Raw genomic sequence first — 26,881 nt, 5'->3', positions numbered from 1 at the left:
TACGTACAGATACCTTAATCCCGGAGACGAGTGCGACAAACAAACTGCTTGTGTCACCCTGTTCTGAAATCAGACTGCCTTCCCTCCTTCACCCTCATTAATATACCTGTCCACCACCTCAATCTCCCCCTCCTCTCTCATCTTCCACCTCACAGACCTACATAATTCTAGTCAGTCTCATTCTTCATTTTCTCCACACAGCCAAGCCATCTCGAAGTATTTCTCAAAGTGCTTTCAAGCACATCCACATCAACACCACAAATCTTTTTAATTATCTCACCTGTTTTTTACCTTTTCATAGACCTCCATACACTCCACTCAACCCAGTTAAAAGATCATAACATTACTTTCTGCTACATTCACTTTCGTATTCCACTTCTTACACATACTTCCAAACTCATTTACCAAGTCTTGCAACTTCCATTCACCTTTTTGAAACAGAACAGTATCAACAGCACACAATGAAACAGGCAATTCCCTCTCTCACTAAGGATACTCCAACATCCACTACCCTGCCTTGTATTTATGACAACATACATGTGAAGACTAAACAACCAAGGAGACATGATATATCCCTGTTTCAGTCCAATAATCAAATCAAAGAACTTACTTAGTTCATATTCCAAATACATTGCCACCCTTGTGCCTTCACACATACTGTTAAGGGTCTTCAACAATTTCCTATCTACTTCATATGTTCTCAGCACCATTCACATTCCTTCTCTGTCTACTTTGAGAAAAGCTTTCCCCAGATCTCTCAAGGAAGCAAACTTCTTTCCCTTCTCTACAAAATTTTCTGTTATGCATCAATATCTGATCTGCACATTCCCTCCCCTTTCCGAAGGCCCCCTTGTTCCTCTCCTCTCAATTTCTCGGTTTTCTCTCTAACTGTCAACAAATATCCTACACTGATAAAATACAAACCCCTATAACTGCCACACAAACATTTCTTTTTCTCTTTTCCCTTATACAAGGAAAATGTTATACCTGACTTCCAGTTCTCTGGTATTCTTCCTCTCAAGCCAATATGCACATTTTCCAGATCCATCTAATCATTTCAACATTTTACATCACACACTGTAAATTCCTGGTGCTTTCTCCATTTTGACTTCCATCTGTGCCTCACACACTTCCCTACTACTGATCCCTCCTTGCTTACTTGCCTCTTCTCTTTGCCATTCCCTTACCACTTATACTAGTGTTACCTGTGCTTTGTTCTCTACATTCAACAGCTAACTGAAAAGCTCTTCCCCACCAGCAGGCTACTACTGTACTTATATTTTTCAGCCACTGTTACCACCTTCCTATTATCCTGACCTCCATTCAAAACAATTTTTTACACTTACTTCCTTTTACACTCAGGCTAATTCCAAATTCCTCATGTGTTCTTTTTGTACTCTCTCTCATTAGTCTCTTCACATTCCTCCCCTCCTCAACATACAGCTCTAACTCTGGCCTTTCCACATTCTCAATCCTACTTCCCATCCACTTACCAAATGACTTCTCTCCAAAACTTGCTTCACATCTTCCTTTGGACACACTATTAATTTCACCCCCTTTGTCCTTTTTTCCCTGCGTCTTGGGAAACACAGATTCACTGCACGGGACAACCCTGCAGGGGCAATTGCTTGCCTGTGGTTGATGAGTCTGTCTGGCCAAACAGACTGGGGGTAATCAACAACAACAACCCATACTCCTAACCCCACACACCACCTCATTTGCTGCACAAACTTCTGTAAACACCTTACTCACATCTTCCACTTCCTCTACTTGCTCCAGAGCATATCTGCCCAGCTACTTCTCCCTCTCTTGCATCTCACTCTTTTTCCCTCTTGGAACCTTCAACTCTCTTTACACCAACTGCTTCCTCTCGTCTTTATGTCTGTTCACCCACTGCTTTATAATCCAACAAAATTCCGCAGCCACTAACTTTTAATTAAATTCTGAAGTAGCATAAACTGAATTACCCTTGAGACACAAAGTTTATCTGATTTAATCACTACCATTACCAGCATCTTCAACTTACCCCTGTTTCCTAGTAACAAATAAATGACTATGACAGAAACTGGAACAAACTTATCAGCTGTACACATATCCACACACACACACACACACACACACACAAAAACAGCCTATCCTATATTGCCTCCTTCATGGGATAAGGGTCTGAGGTTAAGCCAATATAGTTCAATATACAGTATTTAGAGGCACCATAGATGACTAGCCAGCTTTCTTTGATGGTAGTTTTTGAAAGAAACCCCCCCAGTCACCCCTTGGGGCTCACACTTATGCATGGTTGCATGTTCATCATTCCCACTGGAGCATTCTAATCATTGGACCACCAGGTGCATTCATTCTTCAACCATTATTATTTCAAAAACATTGGAGCTTCAAAATGTGAGGAAAGGTAGAGTGAACTGCCTACAGATGGAACTACTGATATTACCCAGTATGATTTCAGAATGACCAGACACAAAACTTGTATCCCAGAAAGTGAATACTGTACTGTACAAGTTGCCTAGACATACGAGTACATGAACTTATGGTTTAACTCTACCACATCACATGAACATACTCTCATCAGCTCCATGGCTCATACTTCCACCAGCTTAAGAGGTTTTCTAGCACTTCTTCATTAGAAATTACTTCTGCTTCTTTCTCCTTAATATTCAATCATAAAATATTTACAGTATAGCTTTTTAATACTGACACAGTATTAATATCACACAAGAGAGTATTTAAAAAGCCATATACAGAAATATACTGTCAAAGTAGAGGTGATGCAGAGACTCCAAAGTCTGTAATCTCTTTGGTCAAGGAGGCTCACTAGCAACTCTCTTTTACTAGTATTTCTGTGTCTGGTGTACATTAATACATTTTTGTAGTTTGCTTAATGCAAACTACGACATTAATACCATATCAGCAATACAGAAGTGCAATAAGAACAACAGATTACAGTACAATCCCAGCAATCCGGTATCCAGACAAACGGAATACTCAGAACAACGGGAAAATTCAAGGGCTGGTAAAAATGTCAGTAAGTTATAACTGTGCGCCAATTTGAATAGACCGCCAAACCGCCGTTTGATAGTGTCACACGAGGCTGGGGGAAGTCAGACAAAGCGAGGTGGAGGCATTTCCGGCTGATGTAAATTCCTAGCAAATCCTCTTAACCACCCCTCCTCTCCCCCTCTTTCCCCTACTTGAATTCAGTCATCCTCCACACCTTCCAAAAATCACCAGTCTGCGTTTTGCCACCAGACAGTAAACAAGGTCTCTTACTATTGTGTTCCTCTGATAGACGGTAATTTGTACACTCCAAAATGCCTAAAGTGCAAACTAAACGTAAGCGTATCGTGCTTACCTTGAAACAGAAGCTGGACATATGCAACAGACTTGAAAAAGGCGAACATTATAAAACACTAATGGCTGAATATAAATGTTAATAGAAATGAAAGTTTACTTTGTTGGAAGAAAAATAAATAAATAATATGCCTGCATTTCATACGTACATCATTTATTTTATTTTCTGCAAAACAGCTGAGTGGCGGGTGAGGGGTGGAGTGATGGAGGTCAGGTAGGGAAGAAGAAGAACAGTCGGAAACGTAAACAAACTCACGTGGGGGCACAGGTGTTGTGATAATTCTACAGTGCAGTCTTAACACATCATCAGTTCACTAATAAATGTTCAAGCTCTTATTTCTATATTTTATTTTTCAATTTTTATGAGTACAGTACATATAATGAATACAGTAATTCGGTAAACAATGGACTGGTGTAATTTGCAGCACTGCTAGTTGCTAGACATTGCACACGTGCGTTATGACCATGGTGTGTGTTTACAAGGCAGTTTTTCAGGCGGAATCTCTTAGTGTAACCCCTAATGTGACTGGTGAGTACCTGAACTGTATTTACTGCTGTGATAGCCTTTGTATAGATTTGACTTGAAAATCAGAAATACGGGAAAAATCTGTAACCGGGAAGGTAAATTCCCCAAGCCACCCGGTTAACTGGGATTGTACTGTACTTGGGAAGAGGTTGATAAACATCCTAACCTCACACAAATACTCCCCTTTATCCCAGGAGATTGCAAGCTTAAAACTGTACAGTATTGTGCATCTATGGAGCACTTACTCATGCTGCGGTGCTGCAGGTGGTGGTGGTGTACCTATAACCAACACCCCTTCCTCGTTGTAGTGCAGCCCTGTCATGCTTGGGTCAGCAAACGTTGAGATGAACGGACCCAGGTTCTGAAACGCCGCCACTCGCACCCATCTGTTGGCACAAGGCCAGCTTAGAGATTGCCAGATGGATGGGGTGGGTGAGAATGTGGTTCTAATAGGCTAAATTCTAAGTTAGTAAGATCCTGATGGATTAACACCTATGCTTCATCTGTCGCTTAAGATTCATCTGAACAATATTCTAAGTCATAAATGAGTGTTTGCAGTGCTCTGCATTCAATGCTTTTAATTCCTTAAATGGTGTTGGAGAGGGATGCCTTCACACGGTGGCACCAGTTTTACAAATATCCCTCAACTCACTTTTATCCTCCAAAAATAGGAAAGTGGATGGACTGCCAAAGAACGGCAACTTCAGCCAGCAGTCCACTGGGTTTGCGTTCCAGACCGAAGGATCTATATTACTAAAGGAGTTTATTAGGGTTGATCTACCTACTCCAGACTGAAAAATTAACCTAAGATGAAAATATTAAGGAGGAGACAAGCATTAAAAAAAAAAAAAAAATCACTGGACTAAAGGGGCTACAAGGAAGGTCAATCCTACTCTGATCAGTAAATACAGAGATGAAGACTGGTGAGAAATTAAAAATGATATTCTTGGGTCAATAGTAATAGCTGTACTCCAGGTTCATCTGAATGGTGAACCCAGTGGCCTGCAGGCTGAAGCTGTCTTCTTTCTCCTCCTACAGTCCACCATCCTCCTGTTTGGGGGATGGGGAGGGAAAGAAGGGACATCTGTATAACTGGGTAGTGAAGTCACCCAGTCCTATCAATGCCACAACATATTCTTGGGTTGACAGGATTAAGGGCTAAATGAGGAATGACTGTATCTAAGAACTGACTGTATCTATAGACTGTGGTGTATCAAACCTGCTCTGATCAGTGAGTAGAGAGACAAAGACCGGAGACAACTTGTTCTTGCGTGTAGGCAGGCAGCATGCATATGACACCCCCATGAACACCTCCGCACATGACTTACGAACGCCCCACACCCCATCCTCGCACAAGTTCACGAATTTGCGAACCTGTGAGGGAACAAGACGAGATATTAATAATACAGATAGTAATACAGATATAATAATAGTAATAATAATAATCATAATCATAATCATAATAATAAAAATAATAATAATAATAATAACAATAACAATAACAATAATAATAATAATAATAACAATTATCTAATCCTGTGTTGCCTCATGAGGAGTGCAGAAGCCTGGGTCTAAGCATGTTGATCTTAACATTTTTAAGATGAGGGTGATCAGCCTCATGCATCCCTGAGTGGCATTATGTGATCAATAAACCCCCACTACCCCCCTTTAATATAAACCTGCACAGGCTCAATCCAGTTCAAGCACCTTAATTAACCACTAAACCACCAGAAGCCATAATCTGGTTATATGGCTAACACCTGGCGTAGAAAATGGTTTTCTGGTGAACAGAAAAGGTCGCTGCATGTCCCTTGTCCTGATCTGAGGCTTCTTGTTTGTATGGTATTTAGTTGTTTTCTGGGGAGGGGCACTAACCCTCCGCTAACCCACTTGTTGACACCTAAGGAAAACATGTTGGTCGGTTATAAGGCTACCACCCAGTGTATTAGATTATTTCCTGGTTTAAGGCACTCCACCCAGATTGAGCCTGTGTCTGTTTATATCCAAGGGGTAGGTAGGGCTCACTCAGGGATGAGTGAGGATGGTCACTCTCATCTTAAATGTCAGAACCAACTTGCCTAAACCCAAGCTCCTACGCTCCTCATAGGGCAACACATGATTAATTTGTGCATGTATGTATGTACAGTATGTTACAGGAAATAATAATAATAATAATAATAATAATAATAATAATAATTATAATAATAATAATAATAATAATGAGTCACCCTAAAAATACTTCTCACTGAGCTACTGGACGTGCGAAATACTATAATCAAAGAAAAGACTGCCAACATTCAAAAGGCAATGCAGCATGTTCTCCATACAGCAAACTGACTGATATACTTACATGCAAACTACCGTTCTGATTTGTGAACATACAAGAACAAAAGATCCTAAGGTTTGTGGTTATATGGCTTGACCTTTGACCCCATAAATCTCTTTAAAAGGCCTACATCAACTAAATGAAAATGGTATCAGGGAGTATTTGCCCAAGGAGGAATTGCACCAAGTTTGGGGCAAAATGGTGAAGAAGTAAAGGAATGCAGCAAATTTAGGTGCTTGGGAGAAAGGAAGAAGATACTGAACAATACAGTAGGTTTCCAATGATAGTGTCAATAAAAAAAAAAAAAAATTATGGCAATATTACAAAATACAAATGGTGGAAAAAAAAAGAAAAAAGAAAAAAATACTAATACTAATAATAATAACAGCAGCAGAAGAAACACACTGGCCAGTAACACAGACTATCTGAATACTTAAACTCAGGCTCCTATAACCTAAAACTCAACCAGCTGAATACAATAATATGGCTTCAGAAATAACGTATTAGAGTTGTCCTGGCAATGTGAGGGTTACTGTTGATGGTAGTAACACCTCAGGCATTAGATGGAATTCCAAACTGGAGCTCCCCATCCATGAATCAAAAATGAAAAATGTACTACAGCAGAGCAGTACTTAGTGATGGTAGTTCTAGTGTACAGCCGAGTATATATATATATAAACACAGGCAAAAAAAAATCTATAGCTATGACTGTTACAAACTGACATCAAAGATCATATGCAGTTCTAAAATATTCTTGTTCTCTAATGTACCACGTTCAGTCAAAACTCAACTACTGATTTCATGGATGTTTGAATGTGGCACAGTGGACAAAGATGCACATTATCACCCACACATGGAGGATAATAAGCACCTCCTTTCATAACATTATAATAAGCATCATTGAATCCGGCAATGAAACAGAGGCTGGAAAGACGAATGAACTTCAGTATTTCATTGTACAGTCCAAGCAAGTATTTCACATCACTTAAATGGACCATACAGTCATCCATGCCTTCAATATCTGGGATGAAATTCACACAAAAAATGTTTCTCCATCCTAATATTCCATACCTGATACAGAAAGGGGAAAGGTAATGCAAAATAGAACTAACAAAAAGCCGTCCTTGTAAAATGGGCCAAAAAATATTCCAGCCTGCCAAACCTATCTTTATTTCTCCTCCTACCTTTCTATCCTTGTCCTTTCTCACTCCCTCTCTCTCTCTCTCTCTCTCTTCAGGTGAGCTAAGGCTGGAGGGAGTGTGATAGTGGCAGAGGGGCCTTCCATTACAATATAACTGTCCTAGGGTAAACACTTTGAAAGAGAGAGAGTGAGAGAGGGAAAGAGGGAAAGTTAGATTCACTCACTCACACTTCAGGGAGAGAGAGAGAGGGAATGACATACTGACTCCCTTGCTCTTTGGGGAGAGAGAGAGAGAGAGAGAGAGAGAGAGAGGGAGAGAGAGAGAGAGAAAGAGAGAGAGGAAAAAAACAAGGGAAGAATGAAAGAAAGGAAAGAGAAGAAGTGAAGCAAGAGGGAAAAAGAAGAGGAAAGAATGAGGACGGCAAGATAAAGGAAGGAAGCTAATAAAGAAAAAGGATGAAGGAAGGTAAAGAAAGGATGAAGGAGGAGGAAGATAAAGGAAGAAGGAAGGCTTGGAAGATGGTAAACTAACAGCCTGGAGATAAGAAGGGTGGAATGGAGGGAGGGAGAAGAGGGGAAGGGAGGGAAAGGGAGCGATGGGAGGGGAAGGGAAGGAAAGGAGGGGAAACGAGGGAAGGGAGGGAGAAGGGGAAGGGAGGGAAAGGGAGCGATGGGAGGGGAAGGGAAGGAAAGGAGGGGAAACGAGGGAAGGGAGGGAAAGGAGGGGAAACGAGGGAATGGAGGGGAAGGGAGGGAAAGGTGGGGAAGGGAGGGATAAAGGGGGAAAGGAGGGGAAGGGAGGGAAAGGAGGGGAAGGGAGGGAAAGGAGGGGAAAGGAGGGAAAGGAGGGGAAAGGAGGGGAAGGGAGGGAAAGGAGGGGAAGGGAGGGAAAGGAAGGGAAGGGAGGGAAAGGAGGGGAAGGGAGGGAAAGGAAGGGAAGGGAGGGAAAGGAGGGGAAGGGAGGGAAAGGAGGGGAAGGGAGGGAAAGGAGGGGAAGGGAGGGAATGGAGAGGGAGGGAGGGAGGGAAAAGGACGGAAGGATGGGAAGGAGGGAAAGGAGGGGAAGCATATGATGTAAAGGATCTGGATGGGGGAGTGACAGAGAGGGAGAAAATGGGAGGGAATGAAGAAGGAAAAATACAGAGGGAGGGAGGATGGGAGGAAAATGCATGAAATGAGGAGAGGAATACATGGGGAAGGAGGGGGAAGGAGGGGAAAAGGGAGGGAAAAGTCGAGTGTAGGGGAGAGAAAATGGGAGGGAAGGAGGAAAAATAATGAGGCTGAAGTGAGAGGGGAAACAAGAGAAAGAGAGAGAAAGAAATGGAAGGAAGGAAGGTATGAGGGATGGAGGGAGGGAAGGGGGCGACGGGAAAGCGGAGGAGGGAAAAAAAAAAAAATGGCTGAGAAGGAAAGACGGAAAATGGAAGGGAAGGATGGAGAAAGAATTGTACAGCACACACACACACACACACACACACACACACACACACACACACACACACAGTGAAGGAATAAAGACGATGATGGAAAGAAAAGTGACAAGAAGCGAAAGAAGGTAGAAATGAATGAAAAAAAAAAATGTGAAGAAAAAACGAAAAGCAAAACTAACTAAAATAAAGAGGCCCGTGAAAGAGAGAGAGAGAGAGAGAGAGAGAGAGAGAGAGAGAGAGAGAGAGAGAGAGAGAGAGAGAGAGAGAGAGAGAGAGAGAGAGAGAGAGGATATTAAACGAATGAAAATGATGGTAAATGAAGGAGTGAGAAGAGGGGGGAGGGGGCGTGGGGAGGGGGGAGACAGCTTGGGTCAACAGAGATAAGACGCTCCCATAAGGCATCTCTCTCTCTCTCTCGTATTCTACAGCTTCCAAACCTCAGAGCAAAGGAAAAAATATACATAGTCCCTCTCTATCTACCTATCTTTCTATTTATCTATCAATTCACACATTCATCCCTCCTTCTACACTCCTTTCACTTTACCCTGGCGCAAATTTTCGTCTTTGTACAGCTTGTTTCGCGTAGCTCAAAGGAATAATAATAAAAAAAAAATGGCTCTACATCTTTTTCCATAGTATTTTTTTTTTTTAGGGGAGAGAGAGAGAGAGAGAGAGAGAGAGAGAGAGAGAGAGAGAGAGAGAGAGAGAAATTTCTGGCCAAGTTAGAGTAAAATGTGCATACCTACCCATCTTCTCTACTACCTACCTACCTATCTGATCTACCTACCTACCTCCCTAACTGATCTACCTACCTATCTACCTACCCATCTTCTCTACCTACCTACCGACGTGCCTACCCATCTTATCTACCTACCTATCCATCTTATCTATTAATCTATCTATCTGCACTCACTTTTTCATTCATAATTCTCTCTCACTCTCTCCAAAAAAAATAATCCCTCATGCCCTTTTCCTGTTTTTCATCTCCTTAGCTCCCCCCTCAAGAAAAAAATAATAATAATAATCCTATTGCCTTTTTCCTCAATTTTCCCTGTCCTTTCTTTCCCTTCCCCTCTAAAAAAAAAACTCTTGCCGTTTACCTCACTTTTCCTCTCTCTCTCTCTCTCTCCTGGGTGTGGTGGTCGGCTAGGATGCGTGAGTGGCTCGCTGGGAATCGATGACGTCAGCCTTGAGCTCCCGTGGCCTTCGCGTTCAGTTTTCCGATGGGCGGCCTTCCAACCACTACACCCCCTCCTCTCTCTCTCTCTCTCTCTCCAAGGTCTTTTCTTCCTTCTGCGCTCCTCCTCTTCATTTTCCTACCGTCTTTCCTCCTCTTATCTTCCTTTCTTTCCTTCCTACCATCTCTTCTCTCCGCCCTCCTTCACCACCCTCTTCCTTTTCATTTTTTCCTCCTCTATGTTTATTTTCTTTATTCAATGCCCTTCTCTCTCCTTCCTTTCTTCCCTCTTCCTTCCTTCTTCCATCTTTTCTCTCCTTCTTCCCTCTTTCCTTCTTCCTGTATATTTCCCTTCCTCTTATATTAACCTCATCCTCCATTCTTTTCTCCCCTTCTTCCTCACCTTTTCTTCTTTCCCTCCTTCTTTGCCTCTCTCCCCTTCATTTCTTTCCCTTCTCCTCCTCCTCCTCCTCCTTTTTTCTCCTCCCTCCTCCTCTCCCACTCTACTATTTCTCTCAACTCCTCTTCCTTCTGTCTTTCATTTTCCTTCCTCTTCCCTTTTCTCCTTTATTTCCCCTATTCTTTCCGTCTACCATTTCCCCTCCCTCCCTCCCTCCCTCTCTCTCTCTCACACACACACACAAAACACACACACACACACTAATAAACAACACATTCTCTGTTCATTTTTTCCTTTACGTTCCCTGTACAAGTTAATCTCCCCAACTCTCTCTCTCTCTCTCTATCTCTCTCTCTCTCAAAAATTCGTTCTTCATCCCTTTCTTTCCTCATACTGCATTTTTTCTCCTTTCTTCCTTCCTCCCCTCCCCCCTTTCTTCTCCTCCCCTCCTCCTCCCTCTTACGGCAGCCACAAGACAACGCTAATTAGAGAGAGAGAGAGAGAGAGAGAGAGAGAGAGGGAAGGGAAGAGGGGGGGGTGAGGGAAAGCGGGAGGGGAGAAATGGATGGGTGAACATGAGGAGGGGGAGAGAGGACGAGGGGGAGAGAGGGGGGAGGAAGAGAGGAGTTGGAGGGGGTGAAAGAAAAGGGGAAAGGAGGGGAAGATGAAGAGGGGAAGGGAGATAGACAGAAGGCCTGGAAAACAACTAGAGAGAGAGGGGGGGGGAAGGGAAGCAGGGGTGAAATTCGAGAGGGTGATGAGAGGAGACGGAGAGGGGAGGGAGGGAGGGGAAGAGAGGGGAGGAAAGGAAAGCGAGTGGAGGAAAGAGGAAGGAGGAGGGGAAGAAGCGAGCAAGGGAGTGGGGGGGAAGGGGAGGGATCTCAAGAAGAAGGGGAAGAAAGGGGGGGAAGAGAGAGAGAGAGAGAGAGAGAGAGAGAGAGAGAGAGAGAGAGAGAGAGAGAGAGGCCAGGATGTGTGTGTGAGATCAATACAACCACTTGAATGTACACACACGCACGCACATACGCTGACACACACACACACACACACTCACACACACATGCGCACCTCTCTCTCTCTCCCTCTCTCTTTTTCACGTTCCCACGCTCTCTCTCGCTCTCACTCTTACTCATTTTTTCTCCACTCAAAATATTACTTAGAAACATAGGCCTATCTCCCTTCTCCCCCTCCCCCCTTCCTCCCCTCTCCCCCCCAGGCTTTTCCCTCCCTTCCCTCCGCTCTCCCCCTCCCTCCCTCCCGTTCCTCTCCTCCTCTCTCTTCCTTTCACTTAGCGACATCTTACACTCCTACCAAAACCACTACCACTGTCCCTACCACAACTACTATCACTACTACCATCAACCAGGCATCTTTAACCACAGCTACCACAGTTACTACCACTTGTCCTCTCTCTCTCTCTCTCTCTTGCTACCATGATTCGTACTGCATAACCCCAATGTTCCTACCACAACTACCATTACTACCACAACTACTACCATAATCAACCAATCACCTTTAACCTTACCTACCATTGCTACCAACACACACTCTGTCTCTCTCTCTTGTTACCATGATCCTTACTGCATAACCCCGAGGTTCCTACCACAACTACCATTACTACCACAACTACCATCACTACCACAACAACTACTATGATCAACGGGTCACCTTTAACCTTACCTACCACAGTTACCATTACAAGCTCTCTCTCTTGTTGCTACCATGTTACGTAATAGATAACCACCCCTCTCCTACCACAACTACCACACACACCTCCTACCACAACTACCACCATTACAACTACCACACACACCCAATGACCTTTCACCTTCCCTACCACTGTCCTACCACAGTTACCAGCACGACACAAACTCTCTCTCGTTGCTACCATAACTATTCCTACCACAACTACCACAATTACTACCACCATCAATCTGTTACCCATATCACAGCTACCACATTACACCAACAATCTCTCTCTCTCTCTCAAAATTCACCTTTCTCTTCCTGCTCTCCGAACTGACATAATCCCCCCCCCTTTTCTCCTTCCCCCCCTCTCTCTCTAAACTGACACCATCGCAATCGCTACCAAAACTACCACCATCGTTACCGCAACTACCACCATCGCTACCACATTTACCACTACCGATAAAACAACCACCATCGCTACCACAACTACCACCATCGCTACTACAATTACTACCATCGCTATCATAACTACCACCATCGCTACCACATCTGCCACCACCGATAAAACAACCACCATCGCTACCACAACTACCACCATCGCTACCACAACTACCACCATCGCTACTACAACTACCACCATCGCTACCACAACTACCACCATCGCTACCACAACTACCACCATCGCTACCACAACTACCACCATCGCTACCACAACTACCACCATGGCTACTACAACTACCACCATCGCTACCACAACTACCACCATCGCTACCACAACTACCACCATCGCTACCACAACTACCACCATCGCTACCACAACTACCACCATCGCTCGTAAAGCCAATTAGAAACAAGCTTGTTCTTGGAATTGGTGTTTCCTACTCTCTCTCTCTCTCTCGCTGAAATTCATGTTTTTCCTCACATCGAGCTGACATAATACACACACACACACACACACACACACACACATACTGAACACTACTTCCTAAAATAAAGTAGACGCTATATATTTAACTCTCTCTCCCTCTCTTTCTCCAACGATTACATAACACGGATCATCACACCTATCGATCCAAAATTTATCTATCTACCCACCAACCAATCTATCTATCTACCCATGTCAACTCCTGTACATTCTTACCCATAGTGCATGATGGGGAGGGGGAGGGAGGGGAGGGGAGGGGAAGGGAGGGGGCGTGGTGTACTCGCGTGTGTACGGTAGTGAGGGGGAGGGGGAGAGGGGAGGGAGGGGAAAAGAGGAAGGGAGGGGAGAAGGAGGGGGAAGGGGGTGGGGAAAGAGCCCGAAGTGCGCCTGTGTTATATTAAAGCTGCCTAACTCCATGGACCTTCTCTCTCTCTCTCTCCCTCTCTCTCTCTCTCACTCTCTCTCTCCCTCCAGGTCCCTTTGATCCCATGCGCTCACCACCACCACCATTCCTACCTTCACTACCATTACCATACCTGTAACCATCATCATCATCATCATCGCTACACTACTGCTACTACTTTCACTACTACTACTACTATTACAATACTACTGCTATTACTTCTGCTACTGCCGCCACCGCCACCACCACCACTATCATCACTACCGTATTCATCACCGTCACTGTCCTTCACTCCACACCACCATAAAATTACTCCCCCCCCTTCTCTCTCTCTCTCTCTCTCTCTCTCTCTCCACCTGACATAATCCCCCCCTTGCAAGATAACATTTCAAGACTTCAATCCTTCTGTCCCTCTAGTAACCATATTCTCTCTCTCTCTCTCTCTCTCCTACACTCATTTTCTCACCTCTTCAGTCCAATGACCTATCCCTTAATTCATTCTTATTACCTCGAGACGATTTTACTAACGAGGCATTTCGAAGTACGGGGGGGGGGGGTTGATACAGCTTCCTCTGCCCTCTTTACACACACACACACACACACACAAACCTTCCCTAAGATGAACAAAATCGTCTTATATCGTCTGGAGAGCCACGTAATTCACTCCATCACTTCCCATCATCTCTGTGTTAACTCTCCATCCTACAAAACTCTCCTCTCCACCATTCTCCACCCATCCATCTCCTCCAAACTCCTCTCCAACATTCTCTTCGCCCTCTCCTCTCATCTCCACAACCAACTCCCTTCTCCACCTCTATATCTCCACTTTTAACCTACATACCTCTACTCTCCACCTACTACCCCTTCTCCACCACAACCGTCTTCTTCACCCCACAACAACACTCGTCCCCATCTCTCCACCACAGCACTTCTCCACCTCCCTACTTCTACCCCCTCCCCCCAACGGCAAGCCTCCCCCACCATGAGAGGCGAGGTTTGGGGTGGAGCTATAGACTGCAGGTGATGACAGGGAGGTCCAAACACCATATACACACTACACACTCACTACACACCCACTACATACACACTACACACTCACTACACTCACTACACACCCACTACATACACACTACACACTCACTACACACCCACTACATACACACTACATACACACTACACACCCACTACATACTCACTACACACCCACTACACACTTTTTCACACTATTTTGATGTGAATTTTTTGCAACCATCAATTACTACAGGCTACTATTACTACTGCTGATTCTGCTATTACTATTACTACTCTTCTATCTGCTATTACTACTGCTGTTCCTCAGCCTACTGCTTTTACTGTTATTACTACTACTGCTACTACTACTATGACTACTGCTGCTGCATTTTTCCTCCTTTCTCTTCCCTTCCTCACTGCATCCCCCTCCTTCCCCTCACTAACACCACTTCAATCCCGCCTCCCCGTGTCCACTACACTCCACAAATCACTCAAGTACGGTACTCTCTCTCTCTCTCTCTCTTTCTCTCTCTCTCTCCTCCACACCAAGTCACCAATACCTTCTAAGTCAATTTGTTAACCACGATGTTGCAAACGCCAACCCTCACTCGGCCCTGTCCCCTTCACATCATTCCTTACTATTCTCAATTATTCCCTTCCCATTATCTTCCTTTCTTCTCCCCCTCTCCTCCCTCCTCTCCTTCCACGTCGACCCACCGGCATCCCCTCCGTCGGTTCAGTGTCTGCAAGTCAACCCAAACTCGGCCCTATCCCTCACAACTCAAATATCCCTCATTCTTCCTTTCCATTATCTTCGTTCTTTCTCTCCCTCCTTCCCTCCCTCCCTCCCGTCCCTCCACACCCACTCACCAGTATCTCCTCCGTCGGTATGGTGCCCACGACGCTGCAGAAGTCGCCGAAGTTGGAGGCACACACCTTGCGGACCTGGAATAGGGCATCGGAGCAGAGACTGGTGAAGCGGTCCAGGAAGAGCCGCTCCGTCATCTCCCGGCCGATCAGTGGCGCCATTTTGGACATGAGCTGTGGGGGGGGCGGGGGGGAAGGGAAAAGTTAGTTTGTGGGTGATTTATACATTTAGTGAGGCGTACTGGGAGAGAAGCGTGTAAATAAATATACGGTACATACATATATACATATACACATTCTGGAAAGGTGGGCATAGGATGAGAAAAAGGTGCACATACTTGTACAAATATTCATCCAGATGCTGTGGAGAGACGTACGTACAACACACACACACACACACACACACACAAACCCATCATCCCCTCACTCACTCCCCCAACCTTCCCCTTCCACACACTCATCTCCCCACTCCAATACCTCCCTGCCCCTCACCCCTCTGCCCCTCCCACCCCCTCACCTCTCCCCACTCCCCACCTCAGAGTACCAACAGGTGAGAATACGCTAATTACAACCAAGGAGCCAATCACCAGGTAAACCACACACCTGAAGGCTGATTTTAAAGATTTACCCCAAAGATCGTTTTCTATCTCAGTTTTTGTACTTTTTCAACATAATGGTTCAATTAGCCTAGCCCCGGGTCCCTACGCTTTTAATGGGGTAATAAAGGAGTGGGTAATAGTAATGGAGGATTGTTTATGGACACTACCTCATCCCCATCTTTAGCGGAGGAGGAGGAGGAGGACGATGAGGATGATGATGATGAGAAGAAGACATAATTGCAGTCTTAAAACCATACAAAGAGAGAGAGAGAGAGAGAGAGAGAGAGAGAGAGAGAGAGAGAGACAGAGAGAGAGAGAGAGAGTATGGCAGGGTTATAGGGCTTCTTCATACTTCCTTTAGCTAATATAGTGTTGTTGTTGTTATTGTTTTTGTTGCTGTTGTTGTTTTAGCTTGGTCTATCTTCTACACTATTTACCTTCGCAATATAGTTATCAATATACCAAACACATATACTCCTAAGCCTCATACTACTGCCAATACTCATTCTAATACTCCTACTACTCGCTCCTTACACTTACACTATTGGCATTGATATACCATACTCCTATTACTTACTCCTGATACACTCCTCATAAATATTTTCCTAACACCTTCTCCTCATACTTCAACAATACAGTATACTCCTAATACATAAATACTGTGCAGATAATATACAACAAGCAGGACGAACAAGGAAAAAAAATAATATACATACAGATCCTTTATCATAACATACTTATGCTTACTTAACATATTAATTCTGTATATTTCCACTTAAACACTTACGATACATAAAGAGTTTACTGTTACTTTATGAACTTAATAGATTCACACCCAACTTACTCTACCACTTCATATACTTACACTTATATTTACACATATGCTCTCATAAACAATACTTATAATTACTTCCATATATTTACACCTGCTTAAAGGACATCTTAATATATATGTAATTTCTTCAGTCTTAATATATCTACACAGCCTTAGGAAAAACATCTTAAAATACACACATACTTTACAAATAATTATCCACTTCTTAACCCCACTCAAGCTGACATAATTCCACGAACACTAAATTCAAACCGCAGAGATCAGAGGCATCATTTTTTTACCTAATTCTCGCTACCTCCTGACAATTTTATGTTCAAGGCAGTTTTGGTAATGGAGGGGTAAGACAGAGCTTTATTATCACCTTCACTACAACGGGACTCTCTAAACTTGAATATAATCGAGTGGCAAAATATACTAAAAATTGCTTCCGAGCATGGACGAGGGTTAATATACCTGTAATGACCTCTCCCAATGACCCCAAATGACCCAATCCGTGGTGTGACCCGTCGTCCGTCGTGGTGTGCCGGGGCAACGCTCATCAAAGCTGGCTGTGATATGACTTCTCAAAGGAAAGAGCTTCACCCACACATCACACCCACTCTGACAAGCGACGCCCGGGCACTCTTTAGCAACACACCCTTCTCTTCAAGATCCGGTTGATTAGGAAATGATTTTATCTTGTGGGATCTGAAGAACTGAGTGAACTGATGGCAGCCCTTGAAGAACACACTGAAGTACTCGTTGTAACTACTGAACAGACTGAAGAACTAGCATTACCTTTTGGACGACTGACTGAAGAACTGATGCAACTCTTACAGAACAAACTGAAGAACTAGCTTTACCTCTTAAGGAAACTGGTTGCAACTTGAACACACTGAATAACTCGCAAACACTGAACACACTGAAAAAATGAAACTCTTGAAGAACACACTGAAGAACTCGTAACTCTTGAAGAACACACTGAAGAACTCGTTGCAACTCTTGAAGAACTGGCTGAAAAACTAATAGCCACTCTTGAGGAACTTCACAGAACTTAAAGAACTCAGGGCAGCTCTTGGTCAAATGATTGGTTCTGTACACCTCTTCCTTAGCGATTTATTTTGTATGTTACACCTTATCAGCCTCTTGAAATATATATATTCCTGTGTATTATCGACAAGGATTGCATAAACAACATAGAAGCAATTATCAAAAAGGCACAAGTAGGAATAAACCGGTAAGGAAATGGTGCTGGGGAGCTTCTTTACCCGACAAGAATATGACTAAGGAATGGCAACAATTCTTGGACTGAAATGAAAGATAACACTGAAATAAAAGTACAAAATTCACAACTCACAAAATTAGGGTACTCGTGTAACATTCTTACCTCAGTACAGTACATTTACGGCTGTGACATAGCATACTCCTGCATGTGCTCAAGCGATGGCAGAAAATATTACAAGATTAAGACGGGACATTTTTCTTCTTAAAAAATTTACACGTATCGTACATTACATTCTTCCTATAGTATTTTTTGCGTAATTTACAATCTTCCTACAGTATTTATCGTGAATTACAATCTTCCTCCAGCATTTTTAAAGGTGTATAATATAATGCACGTCTTCAAGGTACGGCAGAAAAATGACAGAGCAGCACCGACCAATATTCCATTTTTAAATAGTACGAGTCTCTTAGCAAAATGGCTGCAGTATTTCGTACGCAGTAAAAGCAGTAGCCGCTGACATTTTCATCATCCCTATCAGCCGCAGCAGTTTATACAGAAGCATCAGTAGCAGTCTTGACATACAGGTACCTTCCCATAGCAGTAGCAGTCAGTAGCAGCAGCAGTAGTCAAGAAATGCCAGTAGCAATCTCTATCACTATACTACTTTTATTCTCACTTGTCCTAAAACCACCAGCCCTCAATTCTGAATGCTGACTTCCAATAATAGCTTAAAACCAGAATATGATGCTAGCCACGAAGAAGTGCTATGGAAAGGACGTAGAGCTGTACCAACCAATGACTTTTTCAGCCAATGAGCTATGCGAAATAAGCTGGAAAAGGACGAAAATCTGGGCCAAGTTAAGGTGAAAGAACTACATCACCAACAGTAGAAATTATCGCCAAGGCAAAGACAGCAGAATCGGTCCAGCAGCAAGATCAGCCAAGAAGCAGTAGCAGCAGCAATCTCCAACAGCAGGAAGAGCAGTTACCATGAGCAGTATATATCGACCGCTAGGAAAGACGATATTCATAGTAGCAGTAGCGGGAGAATCACCCATGTAGCACTTGTATTCATCATTATTATTATCATCATCTACATCACCATCACTATTTATTAATATCATCATCATCATCATCAGTAACAGGACCTACTATTTCCAAGAAGCAGTAGCAGGAACACTTAAGCAATGGCACAAAAACCTCCATCACTACCAACAGAGTCAACAGCAGTACCAAACTGATCTCCACAGCAGCAGCAGAATCAGCCAAACAGCAGCAGCAGCAGTAGGGTGAACCAAATAGCAGTAGCAGGTGTAATCTCCATCATTTATCACCAATATCTTTATCACTGATCACCAGTATGACATTTAGCATCACCAGAACCTTTAGCAGCAGCAGACGATGCCCATAGCAGTAGTATAGCAGTAGCAGCAGCAGTAGAATCAGCCAAGCAGTAGCAGCAGCATCAGTAGCAGTAGCCTGGTGCGTGGTCCTCGCTCATCAAAGCTGGCTGTGATATGACCGAGCAGAGAAACACATACAACAGCCACTTTGTGAGGCAGGACGCATGCAGCTCAAGTCTTCCTTAGTCTCCCCTCTCACCTTAACAGTAACACCTTAAACACTACCTTCACCTTTCATTAACTATTTTAATCTTAATCTCAAGCCTCAACCTTCATCTTAAACTTTAATCCCATACAACAGCCACTTTGTGAGAGAGAACACACGCAATTAATTCTTCCTTAAGTCTCCCGTCTCACCTTAGTATCAATAACCTTCACCTTGATCTTACTTTTAACTTAATTTACCTTAACTTTCGCCCTACTTAACTTTACCCACCTATACCTTAACTTTAACCAATTTACTGTTTATCCTCACGCTCAACCATCATCTAATTTTCACCTACTTCACTAACAACTACACCTTCACCAAAACCATCATCATCATCATCATCATCATCATCATCACCATATTTCCTACACATTTACATCACTCTTCACCATCATCTTAACCCTCACTACATAACCCCTCCACTAAGTCCTTACAAGTCTATTTCGGCTAAGCGATGCATGGAAACACAATAACATCAACTTAATCTGTGTGTGGAGTGGAGGGGGATGCTGTGCTGTTAGTGGAGGGGGTGGAGGGTGCTGTGGTGGAGGGGTGTGCTGTGCTGTGCTGTGGTGTTAGGGGCGGCAGTGGAACTCGTCAAGTAGGCTGTGATATGGACCAGATCACAGCACACCACAGCAAACTTAACGGGTCCACCACCACCAATACCATCTTACTCACCTGTCACCAGTCCTGCCCTCCACCACTATTACTATTTCTCCACCTTACTCTCCATCACTACTCTCTTACTTCTTCTCCATCTCCATCTTAAACTCCACCACCACACACTTATCTTCCATCGTAAGCCTGCTCTCCGCCATTCTCCCCACCACTTCTCCATCGTACTCTCCATCACCACATTCTATAACAGTTCTTCCTCCTTCAGTCCTTCTCTCCACGTGCGATACACTTTCTCCTGTATATGTTCCCTTTGAGTTTTTCTTCACTCCTTTTTGGGACTACTGACTTGTACTCTACGGATATCATCATCATCATCATCATCATCACAACATTTTCCACTCATGCATGAAGTAAGGAGGAGTCAGATCTAGAAGAAAAAAAAATACCACCAACACCACCACCATCATCATCATCACCATGAACACAATCATCATCATCATCTTCACCGTCATCATCATGCCATTATCATCACCATCATCATCATCACCACCACCATCATCATCATCATATCCCACACCAACAATACACAAAATAAACGAAGAAACAATGAATCACAAACATATCCCTCCAGGGCTTTCCAATGGTTACTATGGCAACGACGACGCTCTGCTCCTTGCTGTGGCGGTAGGTGCAGCAGTAGTAGACGCGGTAGTAGTAGTAGTAGTAGTAGATGCAGTAGGTGTGGATAGCGAAGGAGCTCATCAAAGGTGGCTGTGATACGTTAAAGAAAGGCAATTTGTCTACGCTTCACACCCACTTTGACGACTCCTGCACATCCTGTTTTCTTTCTGCCTTCGTCTTGTCTTCATCATCTTCCACAGTCTTCCAGCTTCTTCACTTTCTTCCTCTTCCTCCCTGTGTCTTCCTGCATCCTTCACCTTCCTCTGTCTCATTTCTTTCTTCACTTTCTTCACCTTCCTATTTTGTCTTCCACTTTTCTCCATCTTCCTTTTGGCTTCTTCCTTTTTCTTCAATTTCTTTTCTGTCTACCAATTCTTCTCTTTCTTTCTTTTCTTCACTCCTGCACACCTTACACCCACACTCTAGTTTTACACATCACCTTTTTAGTCTTATATTAATTACCTTACCAATCTATCTATCTATCTGAATCTAGGTATATCTATTCATCATCATTTACTATAGTTCTTACTGTGCCTTAAATCTAATTCTAACTTTCATCTATCTATCTATCTAGCCAGTCTATCCATCTACCCATCCATCCATCTATCTATCAGTATATACTATCTATTTCTACGCATCACTTCCTATATATTCCTTCCCCACCTGTCTGACAATGAATCTATCAATATATCTATCGCCCTAATCCTTGGTCTTTAACACAATATATAGTAAGGGGAATGGCTAGAGGCAATTAGGATAAATAAGGTGAAAACAACAACAACAATAATAATAATAATAATAATAATAATAATAATAATCCACCCATTCATCCATCATCCAATCCAATGCCGCCCAATAACAAGCGTAGGAACCCAGGGCTAGGAAAGTTGGTCCTGACAATAATAAAAATAATAATAATAATACAATCTTCCTTACATTCTCTCTCATTCTCTCTCTCTCTCTCTCTCTCTCAACTTATTACTTTCACCACAATCTTCCTTACATTCTCTCTCATTCTCTCTCTCTCTCTCTCAACTTATTACTTTCACCACACACACACAAGGAGAGAGAGAGAGAGAGAGAGAGAGAGGGGGGGGGGGCAACAGCAAGATGGAATGGAGGGAGTGAATGTGAGGGAGAAAATGAAGGAAAAGGGATGTAATATGACGGAGTGAAGGAAAGTGAATGAGGGAGGTGGTGAAGGTAAGGAGGGAGAGAGAACGAAGAAGGGAGGGAGGGAGGGAGGGCATCAGTATTCTGGGCACATAACTGGGAGGGAAGGAGGGAGGGAGAGAGGGAGGAAGGGGAGAAGGAGGGAGGAAAAAGGAGGAGGGAGAGGGAGATGGTGAAGGAGGAAGGGAGAGGGAGACGGAGGAGGGAGGGATAAAGGGAGGGAGCAATGGAGGGAGGAAGGGGGAGAGGAAGACAGGGAGGGAGCGAGGGAGGGAGGAAGAGGGGGAGGGTGAAGGGAGGGAAGGAAGGAGGGGAAAGAATGGCAGTGGGTCGTGAGAGGGAGGGAAATTTGGAGGAAGGAAAGAAAAGGAGACGAAACGGAGAGATGGTGAAGGGTGGAAGGGGGGGAAGAGGGGGAAGAGGAGGAGGAGAAGGAGGAGGAGGAGGAGAGAGGTAAAGAAGGGTGAAGGAAGGAGACAGAAGAGTGAGAGGGAGGAAGAGAAGGAGAAGGCGAGAGAAGGAGGGAGGAAGGGGAGGGGAGGGAAAAGACTGGAAGAGGAGGGAAGAAAGAGGAAAAAAGGGAAGGGGAAGCAGGAAAGGAGGAGGTGAAGAAAGCAAAGAGGGAGAGGGAGGGGGAAGGAGGGAGGGAGGGAGGGAGGAAAGGGAGGGATAAAAAAAAGAGAGGAGTAACAGAAGAGAAGGAAAGGCAGTAGGATTGAAGGAAGGAAAGGAGGAAGGAAAGAAGGAAAGGAGGAAGGACAGAAGGAAAGGAGATAAAGGAAAAACATGAATAAAAAAATACAACGAAGACGGGAACAGAAAAGAATGAAAGAATGAATGGAGACATGGCATAAAAAATGAAGAATTAAAATGATGATAAGAGAGAGGGAAATAAGCAAGAATGAATGAGTAAATGAATAAGATGGGAATGAATGAATGAAAGGATGACGACGAGACGCGGAATAAGGGAAATAATGAATGAATGGATGACGAAAGGAAAAAAATAGAGGGAAGGAAAGGAAGGGGGAAAAGGAGCGAAGGAAAGAAGGGAGGGAGAGAGGGAGGAAGGGAGATGGAGGGAGAGAGGAAGGAAGATGGAGAGAGGGAAGAAGGACAGAAGCGAAGGAAGGAATAACGGAATGAAGGAAGGAAGATCAGGGAGAAGGAAAACAGAATGAAGGAAGGAAGAGACGAAGGAAAGAAGAGGAGGAGCAGGCGGTAATATGAGGAGGGAGGGAGGAAAGAACCGGAGGGAGGGATGGGGGGAGGGAGGGAGAATTAAAGGAATGGAGGAGGAGGAGGAGGAGGAGGAGGAGGAGGGAAAACGTATACAGGAGGGGAGGGAGGAGGAAACAAGGGATGGAGGCAGAAATTATGGGGGTAGGGGGACGGAGAAAAAAAATGGAGGAAAGTGAGGAAGAAGGAAGAAGGGAGAGGGAAGAGGAGGAGGAGGAGGAGGAGGAAGGTAAAGAGAAAGATAGGTAGGGAGGGGAGAGGGAATGAAAATGAAGAGGTAGAGAGGTAAGGCAGGGGAAGGAGGGAGAGAGAGGGAAGGTGGGAGAGAAGGGGAAGGAGGGAGAGAAGGGAAAGGAACGATGGATGAGGGGAAAACAGGGAGAGGAGGGAAGGAGGGAAAGGGAGGGAGGAAACTGGGAGAGGGGGAGGAAGGGAAGCAGGGACAGACAGGGAGTATAGACAGGGTGGGAAGGAGGGAAAGACGGAAGAGGGAGGGAGGGAAGGAAAGAAGGAGGAAAGAGAAGAAACCTGCCAGGGAGAGAGGGAGGGAATGAAGGAAAAAGGAGAGACGGAGAGAGGAGGGGGAGGGAAGGAGATAGGAAAACTTAGTGGGATGAGGGAATGGAGGGAAAGGAGGAAGAGAGGGAGGGAAAGAAGGAAGACAGGGAGGGAAAGAAGGGAAAGAGAGGGAGGGAAAGAAGGGAAAGAGAGGAAGAGAAAGAAGGAGGGATGAAGGAAAAGGGAGGGAGGGAAAGAAGAAGGGATGAAGGAAAACAGCGAGAGAGAGAGGGGGGGGGAGTAAAGTAAGGAGAGGAGGGAAGTTAGGGAGGGAAAGTACGACGTAGGGAGGGAAGGAGGGAGGGAGGAAACATGGAGGGAGAGAAAGGGGGGGGAGGGGGTAAGGGTGACTATCCCAAACCCTAAGATCAATACACCTTTAACCCCCCTTCCCCTCCCCCTCTCTCCTCCCTAACCCTCTCACCCCCTCCCTCCCTCCCTCCTTCTTCCTTTCCCCTCCCCTTTCCTCACTATCCACCTTCCTCCCCTCTTCCTCTCTCCCTTTCTCTTAATCCTATCTTCCTTATTCCTCCCTATGCCCTCCGTCTCTCCCCTCTCCCCCCTCTAACCCCTTCCCCCTCCCCTCCCCTCCCTCTCTCTCTCTCTCTCTCCCCTATCCCCCTCCTCTCCCCCGCTACCGTCCCAAGTCCAAGATAATTCCTTTTCTTTTGTTTACTTTGCGTATCGTTATTGACACCATCCTCAATTCGGGACTAACCATGGTGTGTTTTGCCCCTTCAACTCGAGGACGTGTTTTATTTCTCCTACCAGACGATTTTATTAGCTATAGCCCTGTAGTGAAGGGGTTAAGGTAGTAGTAGTAGTAGTAGTAGTAGTAGTAGTAGTAGTAGTAGTAGTAGCAGCAGCAGCAGTAGTAGTAACAATAATAAGAGCAATAATAATAATAATAATAATAATAATAATAAAACAAAGCCCCCAAACACTAAGCCAAACTCCGACTTTACAAATAACAATACTATCTATTTATCATCCATCGTCTGTCTCTATTCCCTACCTAACTATCTACACTATCACTATCTGTATCATCGCTTAACAGAATCCTAACACCATCATCATCATCATCATCATCACTACCATTACCTTCATTCCTCCACTACTATCATCTTTCATTTATCTATCTAAACTACCCTTCATTCTTATTACTTAATCTTGCCTTCATCATTCCATCAATTCCTACCCACATTTCTCGATTAATTACTTCTATCATCATTATCGTTATTATTATTATCTATTTATTTGTAGCCTGGGAGGTGAGACAGGGTGCTGGATGGAGGAGTGACTGTGTGTGTGTGTGTGTGTGTGTGTGTGTGTGTGTGTGTGTGTGTGTAGATGGGTATGTCTGGCTGTTTGTCTGTGGCGGTGTATGTGTATGTCTGGTTGTGTACGTATGTGGCTGTGTACGTCTGTGTATGGCTGTCAGTGTGCCTATGTGTGTGGCTTTGTATGTGCTTGTGAGTGTGGATTTTTAGATGTATGTTATGTGAATGTGTATGCATATCAATGTGGCTAACTCCTGTCACTTCTGTATCCCAAATCATTCACAGATACACCTACACACACACACTAATTGATACCTGGGAACACCTGAACACCAACACTGACCTCTACACTTCACACCTACACAAACCCGAACAAACTACACCTCCCTAAATATACAAATTCTCGTAGCCTGCAAAAACATAATTACAAACACCCACGCACACTTAGGAACACCTGTGAACACCTGCCAAACACCACACACACACACACACACACACCTCAAACTTCATCTCTATACCCACAACCTCTATAAATTAAACCTGGGGAATAATAGAGGATGGTCTGTATGAAGGACTCTAGTAGTACTCCACCTGCCGGGACCTTGTGTGTTATGGTGACGGCTCAATCTGCTGGTGTGGGCGTGGGTGTGGGGCAGTGGGCGTAGGAAATAAATATGATGTAGACACTGGTAACGTTAGAGAAATCACCAGGCAGAGTGGAAGAGGAGAGTTACCTATAGATCACCCCGTACACATGCCTACAGGTAGTTTATTTTCGTCTACAGAACTAGGCCACTACCACAACTCAAATCTAAATCGTGGCTCCATAAAAATTCGATGAGTCTCCTTAGTTACTAGTCAAATTTTCCCTCCAGTCTGACTACACCTGGCCGTCAACTGAGATGCAAGGGGGAGGGATGTTCGCCAGGTGAGAACAACTGCACCATACACACACCTGGGGAGGCTACCAAACACTTGGACACCTGTAATTAACACCTGAACACCTTCAATTAACACTCTGAACACCCGTATGAAAGCAGTGACCTCTGGAATTTCACCTGTCATCACAAAGCCCTATATATCAACGCCCAGGTAAATATAATCCCTGTAACCTCTATAATTACACCTGCATACATTAATTAACATCTGTGAACACCTGTACAATACTGTGTACAAGCATAATAACTTCAATACGTTTTTTTTTCTCTCTCTCTGGCTACCGTGAGACGATTAAATTATGAGGGACATCTCAAAATACACAAGGTGCTCCCAAAACTTTACGATAAACTTCATGGTTACTGCAGGGTTCAGTAAATAATAATAATAATAATAATAATAATCTATCTATCTATATACCTAGGCTGCTTCCCCCAAGGAAAGGGAGGTAGCCGAGATAGGACGACTCACTCTCCATTTACTCATCCATTCAAACACATTCATTCGCATCTTAGCCCCAAAGGGGAGAACGGACAGATCCTCACCGCACAAGGGTCAACTGGGCAATGCAATCGTGACATCCGCAGCAGGGCCCGACAGCAGAACTGGTTTACCCCTGCCACATCATAACAGACCCATCCCCTTACCCGCACCAGACCTGACTAGCTGATCAGACCAAATGCGGGAGAATATCCCCTCAGGGCTGCGTCATCACTTATTCATTCACAATTTCTCTCCATTTATTTCTGTCACGCACAGCCACTCTTCCTTGCTCAACAGACATCCCTCTCGCATCCAGCGCTCTCTTCACACTGTCCATCCATCCTATTCGTGGTCGTCCTCTCTGCCTTACACCTCTCACATCAGATCTAGTTATCTTTTTCACCAA

At 44.2% G+C, this 26,881-nt stretch overlaps 1 protein-coding gene across 3 annotated transcripts in view; it reads right to left on the bottom strand.

The window, feature by feature from the left end:
• The window catches only part of LOC145403039 (serine/threonine-protein phosphatase 4 regulatory subunit 1-like), a 275,696-nt gene that overhangs the window by 34,912 nt on the left and 213,903 nt on the right, over nt 1–26,881 (bottom strand). For all 3 annotated transcript variants that reach the window (XR_013897924.1, XM_080274880.1, XM_080274879.1), the window contains exons 5-7: nt 15,262–15,432; nt 5,109–5,263; nt 4,135–4,275 (exon numbers count right to left, since the gene is read on the bottom strand). Coding sequence is in view for 2 of the 3 variants with exons in the window: in XM_080274880.1 (XP_080131006.1) it covers nt 4,135–4,275; nt 5,109–5,263; nt 15,262–15,432 (467 nt within the window). In the remaining variant the exon portion in view is untranslated. The remainder of the gene's footprint in view (nt 1–4,134; nt 4,276–5,108; nt 5,264–15,261; nt 15,433–26,881) is intronic.

The sequence above is a fragment of the Coenobita brevimanus genome, chromosome 60 (assembly GCF_032717465.1).
Source record: "Coenobita brevimanus isolate Jiangsu-jjx chromosome 60, ASM3271746v2, whole genome shotgun sequence".
Lineage (NCBI taxonomy): Eukaryota > Metazoa > Arthropoda > Malacostraca > Decapoda > Coenobitidae > Coenobita > Coenobita brevimanus.
Note: the sequence above shows the minus strand (reverse complement) of the source record. Positions and strands in the feature narration are given on the sequence as shown.